Source organism: Lucilia sericata, unplaced genomic scaffold (assembly GCF_015586225.1).
Source record: "Lucilia sericata isolate MDLA Ls3-8-SP2 unplaced genomic scaffold, ASM1558622v1 Contig000447F_arrow, whole genome shotgun sequence".
NCBI classification, from domain to species: domain Eukaryota; kingdom Metazoa; phylum Arthropoda; class Insecta; order Diptera; family Calliphoridae; genus Lucilia; species Lucilia sericata.
This window is the reverse complement of record NW_023994462.1, coordinates 95,001-119,111: the sequence shown is the minus strand read 5'-3', so window position 1 is coordinate 119,111 and position 24,111 is coordinate 95,001. Positions and strand designations below refer to the sequence as shown.

The 24,111-nt window shown below is 31.2% G+C and overlaps 1 protein-coding gene across 2 annotated transcripts in view; it reads right to left on the bottom strand.

The window, feature by feature from the left end:
• Positions 1 to 1,643: 1,643 nt before the first annotated feature.
• Positions 1,644 to 24,111, bottom strand: part of LOC119604951 (putative transcription factor capicua) — a 50,953-nt gene continuing 28,485 nt past the window's right edge. Inside the window, exons 4-22 of one of the 2 annotated variants that reach the window (XM_037957870.1) lie at positions 17,875 to 18,922; positions 14,774 to 15,299; positions 14,501 to 14,647; positions 13,231 to 14,411; positions 12,935 to 13,065; positions 10,484 to 12,141; positions 9,822 to 10,421; positions 9,555 to 9,755; positions 9,315 to 9,486; positions 8,796 to 9,164; positions 6,147 to 6,283; positions 5,943 to 6,072; positions 5,651 to 5,869; positions 5,202 to 5,577; positions 4,910 to 5,085; positions 4,742 to 4,834; positions 4,493 to 4,677; positions 3,853 to 4,054; positions 1,644 to 3,788 (exon numbers count right to left, since the gene is read on the bottom strand). In XM_037957870.1, coding sequence (XP_037813798.1) covers positions 3,721 to 3,788; positions 3,853 to 4,054; positions 4,493 to 4,677; positions 4,742 to 4,834; positions 4,910 to 5,085; positions 5,202 to 5,577; positions 5,651 to 5,869; positions 5,943 to 6,072; positions 6,147 to 6,283; positions 8,796 to 9,164; positions 9,315 to 9,486; positions 9,555 to 9,755; positions 9,822 to 10,421; positions 10,484 to 12,141; positions 12,935 to 13,065; positions 13,231 to 14,411; positions 14,501 to 14,647; positions 14,774 to 15,299; positions 17,875 to 18,584 — 7,281 coding nt within the window. In that variant the 5' untranslated portion in view covers positions 18,585 to 18,922 and the 3' untranslated portion in view covers positions 1,644 to 3,720. The remainder of the gene's footprint in view (positions 3,789 to 3,852; positions 4,055 to 4,492; positions 4,678 to 4,741; positions 4,835 to 4,909; positions 5,086 to 5,201; positions 5,578 to 5,650; positions 5,870 to 5,942; positions 6,073 to 6,146; positions 6,284 to 8,795; positions 9,165 to 9,314; positions 9,487 to 9,554; positions 9,756 to 9,821; positions 10,422 to 10,483; positions 12,142 to 12,934; positions 13,066 to 13,230; positions 14,412 to 14,500; positions 14,648 to 14,773; positions 15,300 to 17,874; positions 18,923 to 24,111) is intronic. The other variant, XM_037957871.1, reaches the window with a different exon arrangement.

The window sequence follows — 24,111 nt, the reverse complement described above, 5'->3', positions numbered from 1 at the left end:
ATTTTGTAGCTAATTTACAGTATTAATTGAAAGTTTATTTACTTTTATTATTTATTTATTTATTATGATTTTAATTGTTTTTAAGTTTGCCTTTCAGTTTAAAATATTTATTTATTTTTATCATGTTTGTAATTTAGTACCTGAATTTTAGAATTTTGTTTTTGAGTCCGAAACACTTCATTTTGTTTGTAATTTTTGTTAATGCCAAAAAAGTTTTTTTTTTTATAAAAATTTCCATTATGCCAAAAAGTTTTTGTTTTAACTTAATTTTTTTATTAAGGTCGGCGTTTGTTGTTTTTGTGTGTTTTAATAATTATTTAATTTATGTATGTTTGTGTGTATAGTAGTATATTTTTTATAGGTATGTATATTATTTTTGAGTGTATATAAGTATTATATTTTATTTATTTTTTAAGTATTGTTTTATTTTTTATTACTATTTTCCTATATTTAATGCTTGGCACATAATACTTGATAATGATGATGTATTTTTTATTATGTTTTAATAAATTTCATTTCTATTTTATTTGTATGTTGGTGATTTACATAATTTTCTTAAAGAGCCAAAAGTAGAAATTTACCTCCTTATTTTGTAAAACACTTCACCTTGCGTTGAAAATATTTTCATACAAATTTTTGAAACTACAAAAACAATTTATATGAAAAATGAAGTGAAGTAAGGGGAAGGGATTTACAAAATAACCCCCTTAGTTTAAAGAAATAAAAATTTATTGTATTATAAAATTGTCAAATTTGACAAAAATTTAATACACTACTCGGAATTTCAAAATAAAAACTATGTAAAAATTAATTTAAAAAATTGTATTTATTTTACAAAATTTTGCTAGGGAATAGAAAGGAACAAGGGAATACAAAACTTGCCTTACTTTTTATTTTGTTTTTGTCTAAAAAGCTTAAATACAAAAAAAAAATTAATTGTTTTCAAAATTGTTTGAAATAGAAAAATTTTAGAAATTTTTCTCAAATAAAAATAATATTTTATTATTCCCCACAATTTAATGATTATTTTAACAGCAAATAGAATTTTTTTAGATTTTTTTTTTTTAACAATTTTCGGGTTTAAATAGGAATTTTGGAACTTATTCTCTGAATTCTAAAACAACATTTAAAAAATTTTTAAATTTTCTGAAAACTTTGAAATTATTTTCAATATTTTTAAATTCGAAATTTAAAAAAAATGTAAGAAATTGTTCTCAAATAAAACTGAATTTTTATAATTATTTATTCTCATGATTTAGAGAAAATTTTAAATAATTTTTCAAACAAAAGTTCGAATTTTCGAAATTCGCCAATTGTAAGTAATTCACCTCAAATAAAACTGTTAAGAAATTATTTCAATAGTTTAACAAATTTTTCAAATCTTTTAATCACTCCTATTATGCATTTCAATTCGAATCGAAATTTTCTTCGTTTGGCAACTTTGGTATTCTGCATTTCGATACGAAGCTCCGTCAATAAAATAACAACTTACAAAAACTTAGTTAGTAAACCATAGACTGGGGGGCTCACACTTAATTCGAACTCAGCCTTATACAAATCTGCCAAATCCTTCTAGCAGACATAAAGGGACATAAAATTTCATAACTAATAAAAAGATGAAAATTATAATAAATAAAAACACATTTTTAAATATTTAAAAAGCAGTAATAATATTTTATATGTATATTTAAAAAGTCTTCAAAGAACGTGCAAAACTTAATGAAAGAAATGTTGTGTATTGTTTTAACAAAAATTATAACGATTTGTTTTAACCACACTTTGCTTTTTTCTTATTTTTTGTTAATTTTTTTTTTTTTTATATAATAATGATGATCTATGGTTTTCTAAATTGTTAAACTACTGACAACTACAAAATAAAAAGTAATATTTCTATAATGTAATGGAAAAAAAGAAATCTTAATAAAATTCTTTTTTCGCGCATAAAAAAATAAACTTAATTTTAAAAGCAAACAATTAATACAATTAAAAATTATATTTTAAATATTGCAGCACAAGTGGAAGACATTTAAAAAGAAAATTACATTAATTTTTCTCGGTTTAAAGCATTTTAACACATTTTATTATTTAAAAAAAGATAAGAATTTATAATTTATTCCACTAAAACTGCAACAGTTTGTTTAGGATTTTTTTGTTTGTTTTTTTTTTTTTTGCTTAAATTTTACATTCATTGTAAACATTTTTAACTAGTAAAAATGTGTTTTTAGTTGGTTAAAGAAAAAATTTATTAAAAACACTATTTAAAAGCCAATTTTATTATTTTTTAAAAAATAAAATAAAAACAGATTAAAAACTTTGAACATTTTAAAACATTTGTTGTGGTAAAGTAGTTAAAAACAAAGTTAAAAACGTTTTAGAAACGTAGTTTCCCAAGGGGACAAAATTTTGTAATCAAATTGTTAAAAACTCTTGATAAAATAAAAACAAATTAAAATCATCTTACAAACTAATAAAAAAAAAATTTAAAACCTAATAACTAATTTATAGAAAAATTCAATAAAATTCATAAAACAATTAAAAATATGTTTATAACTTCATATAAGGCTAATATAAATTTAATAGATACATAGTTAGAAAGATAAATAAAAAGAAAGTTAAAGAAGAAATTGGGCGGGGGAAAAAGGAATGAGGGAATAATAATAAAAAAAAAAACATTAACAAACTTAGTGAAATAAACCTAATTAAAAAGAACAATTATCGTTTATGTAGTTAAACCTTGATGATGGACAATTATTATTTTAATTAAATTTTAAATTCCAACTAAAAAAGTTTAAACCTGCAATTTATTTAAACATTTAGTTAGGAAAATTTAAATGTTTAAATAAATTTAAGGTTCTTTAGTTATAAAAAATAGGCCCAAAAAGAAAATTTCCTTTTTTTAGTGTTTGCAAAATAATTATATAAAATTTAAATAATAGTTTACATAAATACAATCAATATTTTGCTTTTTTTTTCAATTTACCCACTAAAATGACTCTTAATACAATTTTGTTTTGTTTTTTTTTTTTTTTTTTTATATAAATGTGTTGTGTTGTATGTTCTTTATGCTTAATTTAACTGAACTTGAACAATAGTTAGGGCTTTAAGGGAACAAGAGGATATAGGGTGGGGAGCTATGTGTATATTTGTAATATAAATATATATTTTTTATAATTTTATTTTGTTTCTTTTTCAATATTTATGCTTATGTATGTATATGTACGTATTTAAGCCTATAAGATGTTGTTTTATTTAAAAAAAAACTTCTTATAGTAATTTTACGATTTGTTTTTTTCCTTCTTATTTTTAATTCAAAAAAAATTTTGCGTTACGTAAAATAAAATAAAAAGAACAAACATCGTATAAGCTTTAAACACTCATATTCTCATAATTAAAATCTAATATTATTTTGTTTGTTGGTTTTTCGTGTTGGTTATAGAATATTTTAAACATTATGGTTGTTGTTTGTTATAACTATTTATAATGTTTTTGTTTGTATGTGTTATGTTAAAAGATTCGTAATCTTGTGAATTTTTGCATGCATTTTATGCATCTTTTTTTAAATTGTTTTCATTTTCTTTTGTATCGTATCTAGAGTTGTGTATCTGTGCGATATTTTGTCAAAATTGTGAAAATTTTTAGCCGTTTTTTTTTTGAAATACAATTTTTGTTTTTTACTTTCAACGGAGACCATTATTTAATCTACTTAAGTTAATCTTAAAGTTAGCTTTGTTGTGACTGATGTTGTTGTTGTTGTTGCTCTACAACATGTTGTTGATGTGTTGTTATGCCTTTTTAGAAAAGTTAAATAATAAAAATATTTGTCTTTTTATAAAATTAAAAATAAGAATTTACCTGCAGCAGTTGAATTTCCATTGTTGCTGTTATTATTGTTGTTACAAGAGTTTATATTTAAAGCTTGATTACTATTTTCAGAGGGTGTCATGGGGCCAGCCGATTGGGGTGTATAGCCCGATTGATTCATTTGTTTTTGTCGTACTTCGCGTATTTTCAACTGTAAATCCTGACGTCGTGGAAATACATCAATGTGTTTAGTCTGTAAAATGTAAAATTTGAGTTTAATTAAAATCCGAAACTAATTTCGAAATTCGGAAAAAAAATTTTGAATAATTTTTTGAATTTGAATAATTTTTCGATTTGTATAAATTTTAACAGTATTTTCCATAAAGTTTTTTAAATATAAGCTTTTAAAAGTATGTTCGAAAATTCAAACTTATATTCGAAAAATTTTAAATGCCATTAAAATAATCTCTAAATCATGAGGATTCATAAAAATGTGATTTTTGGTAAATTTTTACATTTTTCAATTTTGAACTTAAAAATTTTATGTTTTCAATGAAGTATCAGATCAAAAGTTTCTGAAAGCATGTTCGAAAATTTGATTTAGTAAAGTAAAATAATAAAGCTTTTTAAACATGTTTCTAAAATACATGTTCTTTTTTCAAATTTCATTGTTATTATTTTACAAAATTACCTGAAAAGCTATTGTTGCTGGTGCCGATGGGAAGAGACCATGTTCAGCAAATAATTGTAAAACCAAGTTACGTCGTTGCTCCAATAGTTTTCGATGACCTTTTTCACTAGCATCAGATCGGGGTGTTTGTAATGGTGTTTGTGGTGTTCGCGGAGAACGACCAGTTTGATCAGATGATTCCAATTCTGAAAAAAATAAAATACCTACAGTTCAGCTGTAATTTGTTTTGAAAAACTAATTGTAGTCTACCTCTTAATGTGTCTATATTAAAATCTGGCCCAAAGAAACGTTGTGTTGGTGTGGGTATAGAAGCAGTGTCTTCATTGCATTCATCTTCACTTTCTGCAAATTAAAACAAGAAATATTTAAATATTGACCATAATTTAAGTTTATTAGTGTGAAAATAGTTTAGCTTACGTATTCTTTGTACTGGCGGTGGTGCTGTAGCATTCTTTTTTCGATAATTTGTACCATAAACACGTGGTGAAGATGGCACTACTATAGCGCTGGGTGATTGACAATCTTTAGGTTTAAATTGTGGCAAAGCTTCATATTTCTTTTCAAAGTCAGCCAAAACACTAGAAGCAAGAGCACTATTTTTTTTAAAAACAAAAATATATGTATGTTTGTGTGTGTGTACAGATAGACAGACATCTTCTACATGAAAAGACAAGCTGTGATTTAAAATACATATAACATGATATAATACCTGGATTTTTCATCTTGTTGTTGTTTTTTCTTCGGTCCCATGTTTGCCACTTTTGGTGATTTGGGATTTGTAGAGGTATTATTAGAGCTACCACTGCTGCCACTATTGCCAGTACCACAACCACTACTGGATGCTGGTGTTAAGGGCAATTGTTCATCACTATTGGGTGTTGTAGACGATGAGGTAGGTGTTGGTAATGCCGTTGTTAATGCCACTGCAGAAACATGCCCTATTATGGGTGATGAAGCCTCCATTATGGGAGAGTTTAAGTTTTTCATTTGGCCACCTGAGTTGGGATTTGACAAAATGGTAGCTGTTGTATAATTACTTGGCGAAATGTTATTCTCCTGCTTAATCGCACTCATGCTACCCACGGCTAAAATAATAAACAAATATTATGTTTTAAACTTATATTAAAAGGAGACTGTTTTCTCTTTTGTTAAACTTACATAAATTTTTACGTCTTTGTGAGGGGGCACGACCAAGTTGGGCCGGTGTTGGTGCCAATACAAACTGCTGTTGTATGTCATTGTTTTCTTGTAGTTGTTTTTGAGTTTCCTCGCCGCTACTGCCCATTTCTGTGGTACGTTTGAAACCAAGCTCTGTAGCTGATTTGGGCGTTGTAGGCAATGACGAACGTTGAGATGGAGAAATTGGCACTTGTTGTTCTTTAAGTCAAGGTAGATTCGAATTTATAATTAGAAATGTGTTTTTCAAATCTTTCAAAATTATCTAACTTACCCTGTGTATTGTAATTGTGCAAAACCAATGTATTTTGTTTTGAGGTCGAAACCAGCTCAGCTTGTCCATTTTGCTTTTTGAATATATATTGCATTTGTTGTTGCTGATGTTGCATCGGTAGAATGGCATACTATATGTTAGAGGTTAAGAAAGAAATGTGTCATTATTTAGAGATACTTTAAAAAGTTAATAATTAATTTATACCTGATGATGAGGCATCACATTGTTAACAGCAAACAATATTTGTTTTGGCGGTTGCTGCTGTACACCCGAAGCCGGTGACGATGGTACAGAAGAGGACGTTGATGATGCGGACGATACCATTGCAGCTGATGTAGAACCTAAATTTTTTGAATTAAGGGTAGAAGAATTTGTAGTCACAATGGTACTACCAAGAATTGAAGCATTTTTAGTCATAAAATTATTTATACTAACGCCAATACCGCCGTTATTGCAAGAGTCTGATGAAGCCTTTAGAGGCGACATTGAAGCGATTTGTTTACAACCTTTACCCAGGTTACCGGTGGTAGTGATAGTGTTGTTAACGCCACCACCAGCACCACCAGTAACTACAATAGTGTTAGTAGTTAATTTGTTATTGTTATTATTATGAATACAATTATTTGTTGAAATATTAGTATGATTGTTAGTGATTGAGGTGGTGTTGTTGCCACCACCAGCTGGTATAATGGTAATGGTGCTACCTCCACCTGTGGTGGAATTTTTTTGCAATTGATTGTTGTTATTGTGGTTGTTATTGGCTGCAGAGGAAGATGTGGTTGTGGTGGTTAATATGCGAGCATTTGCTGGTAAAGTTATTTTACTAATAAATGATATTGAAGGTCGTACTGTAGTCGAGGTCGTGGAAGAAGCTGCAGCACAAGCGGCCGCCGAAAAATTGTTATTACGTATTTTATGCTGCAATAATTGTTGAGCTATACTTTGTTGCTGTTGTCTATTTAAACTGTTGGCATCGGTTATGAGCAACATTGTTTGAGGTTGATGTTGCTTTTGTTGTAAGTTAAGTTGATGTTGATGTTGTTGTTGTTGTTGTTGTTGATGCTTATGTTTTTGTTGTTGTTCTGCAACATTATCCATATCGACAATTTCTTTTTTGATAATTTTTTGTTGCTGATGATTAAACTGTTGCTGTTGTTGGTGATGCTGATGCTGCTGCTGTTCATCTGCTGTATTGTTGATGTCATCATTTAAAGTATCCAAGACTAGAGCGTCATATAATATAGCTGCCCTACCCGTAGCTTTTGTACAATTTTCTATTTTAATGCCCGTTGTGTTAGCGTTGACAAGATTGTTATTGAAATTATTACGCACCAGCAATGTTTTTTGAGAGTTTAGGAGCGTATTAGAGGAGAAAGCAGTTGTAATAGAAGTAGTTGTAATGGTGGTGTTGTTGGAAGGAGTAGTAGTAATAGTAGTTGTGTTGTGGTTGTCATTATAATTATTTGTTGTTGATGTTGAGGAGGAAGAGGAGGAGCATATTTTGGGATATTGATTTTTAGTTTCAATCGTTTCATTATTACATGATGCTGATACAACAGATGTTAATGATCTAGTTGATGGTGTTGATGAGGATGATATGACCAAGGGTATGGATGATTTTGTTAGGGTTGATGCATCTGTGGTAGTGTTTACTTTTGCTCTAATAGCTGGTAATGCATTTGATGCTCCTGTTGCCGCACCTGTTATACAGGTCTTTTGTATAGTACGAAAAAACAAAGGAGGCGGAGTGGTCAAAGTTCTAATTATTGTAAATTGCTTTGTTTGATTGCTGCCACTAATACCCGTACCCCCATTGTTGGTTTTAATCAGAGATGTCGGTGTCACTACAATTCCTTGCCGGGTAGTCTGATGTTCATGCGAGTAAGGTGTGGGTACACGAGTTATAACTGTTGGGGGCGTTTCTACTCTACGAAAATGTAAATTCTTTAAATGTCTATGTGGTGAAGCTTTGTGCTGCTGGGGAGTTATTGATCGCCTAATTTGAGTGTATTGTTGTGTTCTTATCGGAGGCGTCAGAGTCGTTAAACGTATGTGATTAATTGGTAACAAGCCTCCCGTCGTTAATGTTGATGTGGGAGTTGGAGTTCTTGATACCAATAGGGTTTTTGTTTTGGGTATAGTATAAAATTCTATGTCATCAAAATCAGTTTCTGTCTCATAGTCATCGTAATCATCATCGTCATACAATGTACTGTCATCCTCATCAATGTCCATGTTATTGGTATTAACTTTACTATCCTTCATATCATCATCAGTTTCATACTGATCTTTATCTTGATTAATAAACCCAGTTCCATTTAGTTTTAATAAAAGTTAGATGATTAAATGAATGAATGTATTTTGCAGGGAGTTTGTTGTATTTTAATCAATATGAATGCATGAACAAAATGAATGATGAATAGATGGTTTGTTGTTTTACGTTTAGCAGAGTGTTAGTAAAAACATAAACACATTTATATGGTATTTTTTAGATAATTGTATTTTTTTTTTTTTTTGTTAGAAGAGACACACATATGGCATACACACATACAATATAAAACCGAAACCCAAAAAATGTACAATTTGTGGAATGCATGATTTATTAGAGAGAGAAAAACAATTTGTGAATAGTTAGATGATTGAATATGCAATTTATTTAGTGTTTTTTTTTTCAAACCCATATTCTTAATAAAAATGTCATTACTGACATTAGGTTATGTTTAGAATACAGGTGTTAAAAAACGTACTTAATACTCTTTTAAAAAAGCGCAAGTGAGCGAAATGAGTTTAGATCAGATATCAAAAAAACAAACATATTAACAGTTAAATTAAAGATTAAAACCTGATACTGACCTCTAGATTCCGTTGCAGTAGGACTTCTTAGCTGGGGATGCAAAAGTGATTGGGATTTTTGCTGTGATAATGCAGTTGCCGCTGGCACATTAAATGTAAAAATATTACTAGTTTGACTAACAGCCGATGATGCAGTCGAATTGGATGATGACGATGACGACAATGATGTAGTGGATGACGATGATGATGAGGTTGTAATACTAGAACCACCACAGCCACCACCATTTAGTTTATATGGTGATGGTGGTTCCTGTTTAATATACTTGGCATCCATGAGATCTTCTTGTTTAATAATAATTTGTTGTGGCTGCTGTTGTTCTTCGAGTTTTGTACTCTTTGGACTGATAGGCATAGTCTTAAAAGCACCACCTATAAGGATAAGTAAACGTTTATTGTTAAATTTTTTACTCAATTTGTTACAAAAAAAAAAATTACAAAAAATAGGAAGAATAATTTGTTAAAAAAAATATATTTTAAAATTTTTCTTCTTATTTTGTGTTTTTTTAAATAAATTCTCGCCTGTTGGTTGGAATGGTGTTACACCAATTGGATTCTTTGGACTGGGATAAGAAAGCATTGACATTTGTTTATAATTAATTATGCTATTTTCCAAAGTGGGAGGTAAAGCCTTAAGAGGCGTTGGTTTACAAGTAGCTGGAGGTGTTGTACCCACCACTTGTTGTTGTTCATCCTAAAAACAAATCAAATGAAATTAATTGTTTTAAATTAAATAAACTAAAAAAAAGTAAATATGCAAACCTTATCACTGCCAAGAGCACCTGAGGATATGGTTTTACGGAAATCATGACCAGTGTCTTCTAGATCAGAGTCTGGCACACGTTCGCGACATTGTAGATCTACAGAGTCTGTATTATTTTTTAATTGCAAATTTTGATGATTATTATATAAACCACCACTGTTGCTGTTACTCTGTTCATCGGGATCTTCGTCAATTACCATCTGAAAGGAAAATTGCCATTTAATAAATTTTAAACTCTTAATTATGTATATTATATCAGAACCCACTTGTTCATCTTCAGATGTAATATCATGTTTTATTGGTTCCTCTTTAATAGATTTCTGACCATTCAAGTGATTATTAATGGTCGTGGGATCTGATTCGGAGCAAGATGAATTATAAGTGGCAATGGTTAAAGGTATAATGTCAGTTTGCATATCTTGTTGACCATTTTGTATACCATTCGAGCCAATACCAATACCTCCAGAAACATTATTATTATTGGCGGCGAAACCCATAAGACCAGGTGTTGTAGGACTGTTTTCTTGATCGATGGAATCAGAACCATCGATTGAGTCATTACGTTGTTTGGCTTCATTTGAGGCAGCAGGATTGGCACCATGATTTCCACCTTTACCAGAACTAGAAGATTTGCGTCGATCCTTCGAACACCATTTCCATTCAGGGTGTAATTTAAAATGAGCATCTTTATAGGACGAAGCCAATTCATTGTATGGAGCCTTTTCCTCTGGTTTCAAAGCGTACCACCATTCACCTAATATTTTGCTAACAGTTCGATTGTCTTGATTGGGATGCTTTTTATGTACCAATTTACGATGCTTTTTGGAAAATATCATAAATGCATTCATCGGGCGGCGAATTTTATTCTATAATTTTATAATTTTGTTAATATTTTATTTATGTTTAATTTATTTAGTGTTGAACTTACCTTTGTCATGGGACTCATGGGTTCTTTGCAATTAGAACTATTGTCAACTGAAGGTAATCCGTTGCCATTGGCTAAAGCCTGTTGCTGTTGTAGAGCACTTAAGGACTGCGAACGTCTTTTGGAAGTAGTGGCCGCCGAACTGTTGGCCTCAGCCAAATCATTTGATACTTCATTTAATCTACGCCCAACTCCTCCACCTCCCCCAGCAGCTCCAATTGTTGTCTGTTCTCCAGCTGCTGATGTACTATAAATAGTTGGCCTATAATTGTTACGTATGACATGATCGTTGTTGTTATTGTTTATGAAACGCTGTTGCTGTTGTTTATTTTTAAGACTCAAATTACTGGCCTGAGTTTCATTGTTCGTGGAAGGGGGATCGAAGACATCATCGTCAAATTGATCGTCAATTTCTTCAATATTACTATTATTACTGCTATTAACCTGATGTGAGGAGGCTTTTGCAGCATCATTTAGGGTACAATCCAAGGGATTATTATTTGGCGAAGACATTGATTGTGTTATTAACAAATGATTGTTGTTATTATTGTTATTCACTGGCGTCGGTGGTGGTGTAGAGGCTGCTGCTGCTTCGGATGGTGATTGCGTGGGTAAAACAATATTGGAGATTGTGTAATTGTTAGCCTGTTGTTGTTGTTGAGTTTTCACGGGGGATTGATGAATGTGCGGCAGCAGCGTGTGCCAGTGAAAAATCGACCCCGAGTTAACGCCGTTTTTTGGAATAGTCTTTTCATTTATTAATTGTTGAGCCTGCTGTTGTTGTGGCTGTTGCGTCAAATGTTGCTGCTGGGAAGCTTGATGCTGTTGTTGCTGCGGTTTAGACTGGGCCCCTAAACCCGCCATAGCAGTGTTCACATTATGTTGATGATTGTGGCGCAGTTGATTCATAGAAGTATGCTGAAGACTCTGTTGATGAACCGTCTGTTGTGTTACAGCCGGCGATGGCGAGGATTGTTGCGTCTGCTGCTGATGTTGTTGCTGTTGTTGATGTGGCAGTAGAGGCATTAATTGTGTGGCATCCACAATAACGGGATGAAATGATTGTGATGCTAATGTTACTGCATTGGTCATGTTTGTCGCAGTCGTTGCTGTTGAGGATGCAGGCGAAATCCTTATGACACTTGTGGCATGAGCCATTGATGTTATAGCAGCAGCGGTTGATATGGATGACGGCACAACTACTGGAGGAGGTGGCGGACCTGGTGACTGAGATTGTTGCTGCTGAATATGCTGTGCCGGCAAATGCGGTGACATGACTGGCTGCTGAGCTGGAATAGCCGGCATCGTTTTCGGATGCATTACCATTGACACAGGTGACTGTTGTGAAGGTTGTGGTGGTGGTGGCACTGGTGCTGTTGCTACTACCCCTGAACCATGGGCCCGCACAGACTCTGGACATACAACCTGAGGCACATAACTAGGCACGTTATACATCACCGGTGAAGGAGTCGCTTTCCATGGCTTATTGGCATGAGCATCTGTTGGCGTAACTGGTCCTCTGCCGATGGGTGTAAAGAAGTTTTGATGATTGGATACAACCACCTGTGGCACCGGTGAATTGTTGGCATTCATGGGTGAAGTGCCATGATTTACTGGTGAGGAATATGAAGGTGTACCCGATCTGGAACTGCTTAGGGATACTGCAAGTATTTCAAAAGAAAAGTATGTTTTAAATTCTTATTAAATTTATTTTTTACAGTCAAAAATTATAAGCATACATAGACACTGCAGGTATAGTTTGGCGCCTAGATCAAAATCCTGAAATGCGTGCATTTTGAAATTTTTGTTTCTATTTCACTTGTCTGTTTCTTAAACAATCCAGTTTTCTTAATTAATAACTTATTACTTTTCAATCCTAATTTGTTTGTACAATTTCAAAATTAAATATATAATCACAATTTATTTCATTCTTCGATATTTTTGCTTCATTTTTTTATTTATGGAAAAGCAGTTTCTTTTTTTATTCACAGTTGTATTCCCCCTTAATTATTCCACATTTTTTATTTATCTGTTTTAAATTCTACTTCTTTCTTCTTATTTTTCCTCTTTTCTTTTCAAAAACAACGGTTGTTTTTTGCAGCCAGTATTAAAATATTGAAAACTGTGTGTTGAAAAGTGACAACATGTTTGTGCATGCAGTGTTTACAAATATAATTGCATTAACAACAATTATAGGGAAGTTTTAGTACTAATTGTAATTTAAAGAGCAGATGTAATAAAACATAACATGGTAACTTTTGAAATAGTACACGGACAGAAATTTTGCTTAAAAGTGTAAAAATTTTAAATTTGAATTACAGATTGAATTCAAATTTGGGTGTATATTTCTGCAGTTAAAGCTAAAGGTATAAAATCGTCAAAGTTTGATCAAAATTTTTACACCATATTAAAACCTAATAATTAAAACTACATACTCATTTAAGGAAAACTTACCCAACATATTGGCCACATCCGTTTCTTCTTGATCAAAACGACCAGTTGTACGATAATTTGGTGACGTTTCCGAGTCTCTAGATGTGTCCTCATCAACTTGTGTCTTACTACTAGAACGACTGCTAATATCACTATTATAAATAGAAAATAAAAGTTTTAAATTAAAATTATTTTTATAGAATTTTAGCTTAATATAAGTAATTCTTTCTCCTCTCTGGATGGGACTCTTTTATAATGTTTAGACATCAAAATTATATTTATATACTAATATATTTTATTATTTCATTAATTATTACCTTGGAAAACGACTTGGACCGGTAGAACGTAACGAACTGCCTTTTTGGTTCAAGTGACGAGAGCAATAACCACGTCGCTGAGATTCTTTCGAACACAGTGAACATAATCGACGCCACTGTTTTCCGTTGAATTTTTTACGTACGCCTGATTCGGACTCGACTATATCGCCCTTCTTAAAGCGATGTGGTGTATTTGCTTGAGATCGTGGTGTAGCTGGATGAGATCGTGGTGTTAGCCTCTGATCGACTAAGGATGATGTACTGCCGCGTGATTGCATGCTGCTGCGTTTACTGCAGCCTGAAAATTTTTCAGCATCAGCATCGCCCAATGATGCAAAACCGTCGATGTCGACACGCTTAAGTTCATCATCTGAATCGTATGAGTCATCGTATGAAGGTCCTGTAGAACCGGTTGGACGATGCTGTTGCATCTGTTGCTGTTGACGTTGTCGCTGTTGTTGTTGCTGCTGCTGCTGCTGTTGTTGTTGTTGCATTAGCATTTCAGCATCAGCTGTTGAGGGTGTTAGTTTTGTATCATTTGAGTGTTCATTATTGCAAACTGTTTGTTGCTGATGATGTTGTAGTAAATGATGCTGCTGCTGATGATGTTGTTGTTGCAACATATTACCCTCAATTATATGTTGGTCATTACATGCTCCCGCTGCGGTTGTTGTGGAATCAACACAGCCATTTTCATTGGGTATCACATATGTGGTTGTACCATTATTGTTACCATTACCACCATTCACAATATTTCCTGCTGCAGTACCTTGAAATGGTGATGTGGCTATAGTGCGATAATAATCGTCCGGCTTCTGTTGAGTAATCGTATGAGAACGATGCAAAACTGTGCAGTTATTTAGTATTTTATTACTGACATAGGTCATCTGTTGAGGCTGCTGTTGCAGTTGAATATTCTGTTGTTCACTGTACAGACTCTGATGATGTATTTGACCACTAGTAGCAGTTGGTGTCTTATTTCCCATTAGCCGTCCTAGCGGCTGAACCTGGGGATTACCAAAATTTCTTCTAGATTGTGGTGAAATTAACACTTTTTTGCCTATACCAGTTGCTGGTACTTGACCTGTTGGTGTTACAGTAACTGGAGGTGATACTTCATTAAGTTCATCCCACCAAGGTGGTAATAATAAGCGTAAATCAGCACGTTTAACAGTTTTGAGCTAGAAACGAAACAAACAACAATTGGTTAAATTTATACAAGCAGTAAAAAAAATAACAATTTACAAATAATAATTTTAGGTTAACTTACAATTGCTGTTCCAACTTCCCCAGTGGCAATTTCTACTGTAAATTGTTTTGTTGCTGCATGAACTTCCGTCACAGTACATTCCATAAAAACACAACCATTGCGTCCCTCAATTGAAGTACGTACACAAGCTCGTGTACCCTCCAAAATCTGAAATTCAAACACACACACATACAATATTTATGCAAAATAATTCAATTTGATGTCAAAATGGGGAAAATCAATTTCAAAACAACTGATGCAAAACGAAAAATATAAAAACGATTATGTACTTACATCGGCTGCGGGTGGACTCGCGTCCAATATCACATTAAAACGCCCACTATTAAGTACATCCGTATAAAGGTGAGTACTATTCTCTGGCGGATCAAATTCAACTATAATTGAATTTGGTGGCACATCACTTAACGACGACGACGATGAAGATGAGGTGGATGATGTTGTTGTTGTTGGTTGACGTGTAATGCCTGGAGCATAGTAGTTACCCAATTTAGCCAGCACTCTGGTATTATTCCAATCTCGTAGATTAAGTACAATCTCTTCATTGGATGTAGCAATTGTTGATGTTTGCTGTTGATGATGTTGTTGTTGTTGCAAAATATGTTGTTGCTGCTGCTGTTGTTGATGCATTTGTGGAGGTGAGTTAACTGAATGTTTTTGTTGTAGTTGTGGTGGTTGATGTTGTTGTTTATTTTGTATAAAATTATATCGTTGTCCAGCAACATTACTTGGATTATTATTGTTGCCATTGCTGCTATTCATATTGTATGCAATATTTCCTACTCCTCCATGTGCATGAGAACTAAAACAGAAATTAGAATATTTTAATAATTAAAAAAAATATATAAAAACGATCTCTATTTAGAATTAATTCATCTTATTTTTTTTAATTCGACCTTTCAGAAACCTAATTCTTTAGCTTTACGTTTAAATGTATTAATTACAATTTTTTAGAGGAATAAAGGAAAATATTTGAATTATGAAACATTGCGGAATCTATATAATTAATAGGCAAGACGATTTTTTGTGACCCCTTTTACTCTTACAGTATACATCTGATCTTGGCAAAAAATATATCATTTTAAAGGTATTTGTTCGCAGATGTGCACAATATATATATTAATGAGATCGGTTCAGAATTTTACGAGCTATAAGCGTTTAAAGTTGTTACTAATACATAGAAACAATAGTCACACGTACGTATTCTTGAAATTAAAAACAAACAAACAAAGCAAGAAACAAAACAAAAAAGTAAACCGTATTGTTTACTTTTTTAAAAAAAGAGAGGAGAGTGCAGAAACGTTTAACTTCTCTGTTACCGTTTTCTTTTTGTATTTTGCATGATATTTGTTTTTGTTGTTGTTTTTAATAAGATTTTTGTAAACAAATATGTATGTAAACAAGCTTAGGCAAAGAGAAAATAGGATTTTATTGTTTTATATTTTTGTGTAAAGTGCTAAATTGTGAATGAGATAATGATCTATTTTGTTATAATATAGTTACGATTGTTACCAAATCGAAAGGAATATTTTTATAAGAATTAGGACTTCAGTTTTATATTCATATTTATATATACATTCCCGAGGAAACAACGAACTGGGAATATAAAAAGATGTGTAAATAATGCTTGGGGACACCTGAAGATATGTCAAACAATGTACTGATATTCGTATTTGACCTGGAAAAATATTGGTAGGGCATTAGTACGGAAATTCAGTAATTTTTTAAATTTTAAGTATTGATATCGTAAAGTAATGACAAATATCGGTTACATTAACGAATTTTCAATTCCCTAACTTTTTAACGACCGTATAATATTTTAAAGACAAAGATTGGAAAAATACAAGAATGTCAAAAGTTATGTATTGAAATATTTTTAAAATATAAAATTATTAACGTGAACTTTTTATTGGTCGTTACACTGCCGATACTTTTCGGTTATGTTTAACAAAAAAAAATCGGTGAAATAAAATACTGAATTGTGGTACATAATTATTAGTTTTGATTGATTTTGAAGATTTAAATGATGGATTAATGAATTGATTCAGTGTCAGTAAGTAATAAAAAAAGCCTGTAAAAAATATAAGTAAAGTTTAGTTGGTCATGCCGGTACATACCGCAATAAATGGATATGTATATCGCTTATATGCAGGTTTAGCACAGGGAGGATTTGATGATATTTTTCGTTTTTGGGTTATTCTAACCAATTAGGAAATAGTAGTGTAAAGTGAAAACTGTAAGTTGAATAGGTGATGGTTATATGCTTTATAAAAATAGATAAAACTGCTAGATGAAACTGCTAAATATAAATCATGTCTTTTGGGATGAAGAGTGTTTAACCGTACTTATTTACGTTTATTATTCATTTACTTGCTATTAAACTTGCATATATTAGCAAAAGACTGAAATTTATAGTTAATTAATGTTTTCTTTCAAACAGTACTTACAAAATATATGAAAAATTAAGGCGTTAAATTCTTCTTATGCATATACAAAATCAGTGTGTAATTGGATATGCCAATGCATATCGTTATGCGCTCCTATATGAAGGCTAATAGAAGGCCCATTAGAAGACCTCATAGAATATCTACTTTTAAATTCTATTAGAAGACATTAAAATTTAATAAATGTAGGTCTGCTGAAGTCTTTGTCGAGTGTTATAAGGGAGAATTTAAACAGCATATACCTGATGGATGGTATATGCTGTAAACAGCATATACCTGATGGATGGACTACTAATGACATCCAAATAAAATTTATTTATAATTAGATAAGACATTATTTATTTTAAATATTTTTATTGTTTTGACAAATTATTTAGAACATTTCCACTAAGTGTTTTGAACAGCTAACATTTCTTTACTGGTGTGTACAGTAGAGTACTCCAGCATTGTGAACGTAGCGTAAATATGTAGGGGATAATAACTCGATAGAAGAAATGTTCGTTATTTTTTATTTTTAAAATAGTTGAAATACTTTTGTAAAACAAGTTGTATACCTAATTTTAACAATTGAGGTTTTAAACTTCTGATGGGACTTTTACTAAAACCCATCACATTTTCTAAAAGAAAACATTAATCAAAGCAAATTATACACTTTGATAATATCAATAAAGTTATTTTTTTACCACAGATTTGAACTACAAAAATATGGTTTTATTTTACACATTCATACAATTTTTCCAGCATTGGTTATGGTCGAATTTCGACCGCTGGGCGAACTCTAGTTTATCTAATTATGTATGTATACCGATAGCATTTATTTCACCCCAGGTAATGATATTTAAAATATAGATAATTCAACTTTAAGAAGATTTATCAGAATTAATTCTTTCAAAGATTTGTTGCAATTTAAAAAAATTTTCATCCTTTACTAACCTTGTTATAATTGTACGTTTTTCAGGAATTTCAATGCATGTGGCGCCTTTGGCAGCAACTGAAATCAGAGACCCGCTGCTGATATCATTATTGTTGTTGCTATTATTACAGCTACTGCTATTATTGTTCATCGAAATGGATGTGTTTGTGGCAGCATCCGAGGGACAATCGAAAGTTGTGCGTATGTTGGTGTAATTGGTGGCAGGATTATTGCCATTTGTTGCTGCTGCTGTTGTGCCGTTACCATTGGATGAAGTCGTTGCTGTAAACGTCGCCGTCGTCGTCGTTGATAAAGTTGATGAAGATGGAGGAGGTGGTGGTGGTGATGATATTGATGTTGAGATCTGTCTTGTTGATGGCAAATATTTAATCTCCGTTGATGAACCTGTTTGATCCTGTTGTTGTTGTTTAGGATTATCATTGTTGCTTTCATCCAACTCTGAGGGATCAAATTTACGTTTCTTGGGATGTTGCCTGGGTATTGCGGCGCTTGATGCAAAGGAAGTGGTTGTTGTTGTTGCTTGAGCTGGTGCCGATAATTGTTGCAGGCCATCTTGATGTTGTTGTTGCTGCAGCTGTTGATTTGAGTTATTATTGCTGTTATTTTCATTTGCTGCTGATGTCGATGCTGCTGCTAACGTCGCTGTTGTTGATGTTGAAGGTGAGGACGATGCTGCTGTTGTTGCCGCCGCCACTGATGGTGTTACCATTTTGTTGGGCGTAAAAGCAGCCTTCAGCAGCAATGGTTTTGTGCTGTATACCCAATTTCAGTGTGGCCCTGTTTATGTTGTTTCTTCTATTTTTCTTAATGGCTACTTCCAAATAAAATAAATTAAATTATAATACTGATTATCCCCTTAGAACCGTCAATATATTGTGTTATGAGATATGTTGCATTTTAAGCAGCACTTGTTGCTTGTCATATTGCAACATACAATATGTTGCAATAAACATTGTTAAGCGTGTTTGGTAAAAATGTCAAAACAACTTTAGTTTACAGCAACATTAGTATAGAAAGTAAAAGTAAGATATTTCAGCAATCAATTATCTAAAAAAGACAAGATAAAAAATATGTATAAATAAATAAGAAATAGTTAATTATAAGTTTTAATTTTAAAGTTATTGTAAAACAGTTTATAGTCAAACTAATGGATATTTTACTGTAATAAGGTTGTACAATGTTATTATACTAAGTATGTATGTACATATGTAAGTACAAATGTACGAGTGTCAAATACCGTTGTTGCAATTCTTATCAAAAACTCTGAAAATAAAAACAAGAGAAACAAAACTTCAGCCATCGTTGGTTGGTTAATAAGTAATTATTGTTGCTCCAAATCAGGGCTGGCACTTTTAATATTTTTAAGTATTTGCTCTCACACTTATAATAAACTAAAACAAATTTAAATGTTTAAATTTTACTCTTATAAAAAAGTAGTGAATTGTTTTAAATATATGATTTCTTAACTTTTAGCTTTAGCTTTAACCATTTTAACTGACTTTCCATCTCTGCTGTAAATTGTTTGTTGATGTATTCATATGTATATGCCCCCTCAATACTATTATTATTGAGTGTACTACTCCTCCAGCTACTATTACAATTATTTTTTTATTTTAACGTAAATTAACGTGTAATGAAGAAGAGGAATAGAGTGGTGGGAGAGCGTGAAAGAGAGAGAGAGAGAGGCTTGAAATAATAATAAAACAATGTTCAAGTAAAAAAAAACTAAGATCTATTCATTTATTTGTGCTCAATAATTTCAGTTCCTTAAGAAAAACATTAATATTTTTTCACTTTACAACTGTATAACAAAGGTTCCTGACCTTTACATTGACCATGTTGTTTGTAGGACTGATGTTCAGAAAATTTTTAAATAGAAAGAAAAAAATTGAGACGACATTAAATGAGACAGACACAATATTAACAAATAAGTTTGTTTGTAATTGTAAGCATTTGCATATTATGCCTGCATATTTGTATGTATGTATGCAATGTATGCTTAATTGTTTCTTTTGTAATTCTTTTGTATTCTGAGAATAATTTTTTTAACTACATTTTTCATTTTAACTTATTATTTCAATTTAATATTTCATGGACTTAATGATGAAATTATAACCGTAACATACATAATTATTGTAAATAGGTATTATTACTGAGTAACAAATAACTATTACAATTTATCGATAATCATTATATTTTTTTATTTGAAATAAATCAACAATTTGTACAGATCAAATTTTAAGAAATGTTAATTAAAAACAACTAACATTTCTGTATTCTAGAATAACCTTCAATATGTATTTTATTACAAAATATAAAAATCTGGGTCTTCAGAATTTGGCTCTTTGAAATCTCTTTATGACTTGAAAAATGAACATCGATTAAACTTACATATTTTCTAACAAAAATAATCAAATTTTTTTAATTTTGAACCATGCTCAAATCATTGTTGAAAATATATTTTGACTTAAACATTTTCATTAAAAACAAAATAAATAATTTAGATTAAAGTTAAGAAATAAATAAAAACCTTTATAAAATTAAAACAAGATTTCATTCATAGATGCTGCAAATTATTAAAATGGGGGGCTGGGCCAAGTATTTGTAAACAAAAAAGTCTGCGTAGTACGGGTGCTTGTTGTTGTTGTTCTTTTTTCAACCGTGAAAGCACTTTTTGCATAAATATACATAGAAACATGTACAAACATTTGCATATAAACAGCAGTGAGTGAGTGCCAACAGCAGCCATAGCAAGACAGGTGGGGTAGTGTAGAAGTAACAGGCAAAAACACTATGCCAAATGTTGCTTAGTCATACGGATGCATTGTGCATAATATGCAGCCACATAAATATACTCTCCAACAGTATCTACATATTTGAAACCGAGTTTGCCATAACACATTCATTTACACCAGGATATATCATGTGAATACCTACGTGTCCTTCTCAACATGGAAACTAAACACTAACAACATTTGCTTTAGAAAAAAATATGAACATTTAATGTGGAAGCATGAAACCGTGGCTGACTAGCAGGCAGGATGGTTGTATGGAGTAGTGTGTGAATCATTTCAGTTAAGAATAAAGAAGAAGATGCTGTATTGAGTTGTAAATTTGTGGTTAGTGAGTAAGTGGAAATTTGTGAATCAGGAAGCAAAATATAGATGCAAATATTAAATAGTCGCTTGAAGAAAATCTTAAGTAATATTTACAAAAATCCATAAAAAATTAAAAGAACATTGGAGAAACTTCGTGTACGAAATTTAAATGTGTACAAATGTTTTGCTTTTTAAAATTTAAGAAAAATATTGTTTGAAGTTATATTATAGTAATAACAGCAATGATAATAAATTAATGTTAGGTACAGTACTATTCACAGACATTTCTCAGTATATGCAGAAATTTTAAAAGAGAATGAGGCATATGAATTTAACAGGGCTGCCAGATAATTTTGAAGAAAATCCAGTTATTTTGTCAATAGAAAAAGGCTTTTTTGTAGCATGAAGAAACGCACTTAATTTTTGATTAATTCGTTAAATTTAAAACAATAACCAGGCCAAAAAAAATTGAAAAAAGTCGAAAACCAGAGATCAAAAATTAAACCCAAAATAATAACACGAGCCAACAAAACTTTCAAAAAAAAAGTCGGATCCCAGAGACCAACGTGCACTTTTCTACATTTGCTTCTCTTAAATGTTATAAAAACTCTTTCTGGACCGATATCAAAGAATTGGCATAACATAACAGAAAATTTTCTTTAGGGTTTTAATCTACTTTGATTTCAGGGTACAGCTGCATATGTATTAGTGCTGTTAAAGTATTGAGTAGTGGGTATCGAGTATCGAGTATTTGCCCTATTTTTTGGGTACTCAATACTAAAAAGTAGTTACTCAATACTTTCAGACTTGTATATGGATTTAACTTATTTAAATTTAACGGCTATGATGTGAAAAAATACAGCTCTAAAATCTAATATAGACCATATCATTATTAGAAATGCAACTCTTAGCAATATCAAATCAATGTAAAAATAATTTAAACACTGCAATAATAGTTAAAAAGTTACAAATATTTATCGACGCTATCTAAAAAAATAAAATGTCTCAAAAGAGGTGTGATGTCTGGTCTAACTTTACTTAAAAAAAGGAAAAATTCCTCGTTTTTAATTTAAAATAAAACCGTTAAAAGTATCGAGTAGTATTGAGTACCCAAACGAAAAGTATTGAGTAGTATTGAGTAATCAAAAGTAGTAGAATATTACAGCACTAATATGTATACATAATAAAATACTTGTACAAATCCTTTAGATTACTGAACAAAGGTTAAACTTGTAATTGGTATGGCATCTCCTAATTGAAGTTGACTTTCAAGAGTAGATAGATGATGCAGTTAGTTTTTATTTTGACGTTTTTCCTTTGCATTTGGTTTTTTTATATTTACAAAAGGATTGGCAGGTAAACTAAATCAACTTCATCATCATTATTATGATTATTACATACTATTTAAACATTTTTATCATTGTAACGAAACAAAAAAAAAAATAATAATTCTTAAAATTGTAAGCGAGAATCTAATACTAATAATGTTGGCAACAGTAATGATGTTTTATTTTTTTCTCTCTCTTGCCATCCATCCTTCCTTTTTTATTATGTTGTGATGATTGTTGCTTTATGATGTTTTTATACCTAAAAATCTGTGAGTAACTATGCGGTTAAATACATTTTTTCTGTTGATATTTACACATACAAATCCCCGCCGTCGTCGTCATATCTTGGAAGCAGCAACTACATACTATATACATACAATCATTCATATACTATTTACAAATAAATAAAAAACATACAGACATGCTCCGAAAAAAATAAAACATAAATTTATCCTGATACGAAATACTCATACTACTCTAAGGACAGACGAATGGCTGGTTGGATAAATAGACGAATGAATGGATGGTTGGTTAGATGGATGGATGAATGTACGACCTGTCTAACTTGTGTACAAATGCTCCTAAGTTCTGCTGTAGCAGTCGCTGTTGACGTTGATGTTGTTCTTGCTGTAGTATTGTTTGTATAATCTAAGTGTATATTAGACAGCTGCAAAAAAAGTAATTTTGATCTAACATCCGTTAGTCAATCGTTTTTGTTATACAGCAGCCGATCTGTTGAAAATTACACTGTTTAACCGTAGAAGTTTTATATTATGTTAAGTATATCCAACTTTTATGAACTGCCATTTGTAATATGCCTCAGGAGTAGCATACAACAATATAATATTGTAAACAGAAACACACTTTCGAGGGTATGTCAAACGGTACTTTATTATTATATGAAGCACACTAAACAAGCATTCTTCCTTGCCGCGTACCTTTTTACAAATTTGAAGCTTAGAATTTGTCAACCAAAGATTAACTCAATAATTTTCTTATAAATTTATTCATAAAATATTAATTAAAGGATTATTAAGGGATCTTATCTCTGTTGGAAAATAGTGCTATTTGATTGATAAGCAACATGAACACTTGGAAGCCGTTGTTCTAAAAATACTTCCGCACCGTAGCATAAAGTTTTCTCTTAATAATTTTGTAGCAGTCTAATGCTGACTATATACAGTATTGTTCGAAACCTAAGCAACTTTTTTTGGCATTGTATACAAAGTGCTATATTTTCTATTTTAATTGATTTATTCAAAATTATATAATTGATAATAATAATATTATGTGTCTACATTATAATAACAACAACAAAAGTTTAAATCCATTTCGCTGTGAGTTATAAGGAAATAATAACTGAATTAACTCCATAAATAGCTGTTCGAAACTGAAGCAACTTTTTGATCTTCATATGAAAATCTTTGATCCTTTTGAGTTCCAAACACATTTATGGAATAGATTAGTTACTAGTGTAGTTCGTAATGAATCCCAATCGGATTTTAAGCCACTCGCCAGCTGTAATGTTTTCTAAAACTGCGAGTTTCGACCCAGCGCTTCAGAATGCCGAACAGCATCTCTAAGGGGCTTGAGTCAGGAGATTTTGATGGACAATCAAAGAATTTGGGTCCCATTATACGATAACTACTCTTAGATCAACTTTGCTAAAGGATTTGGTTCGTTATCATGCTGAAAATCGCAACAAAGTAATTTGTTCTGTTCAATGTACTTAATCCTTTGGTTTATTTTGTTGGCCAAAAATGTCCCAGAAAGTAAAACAATCCAATTTTATTTGTATTTCAACATCAGG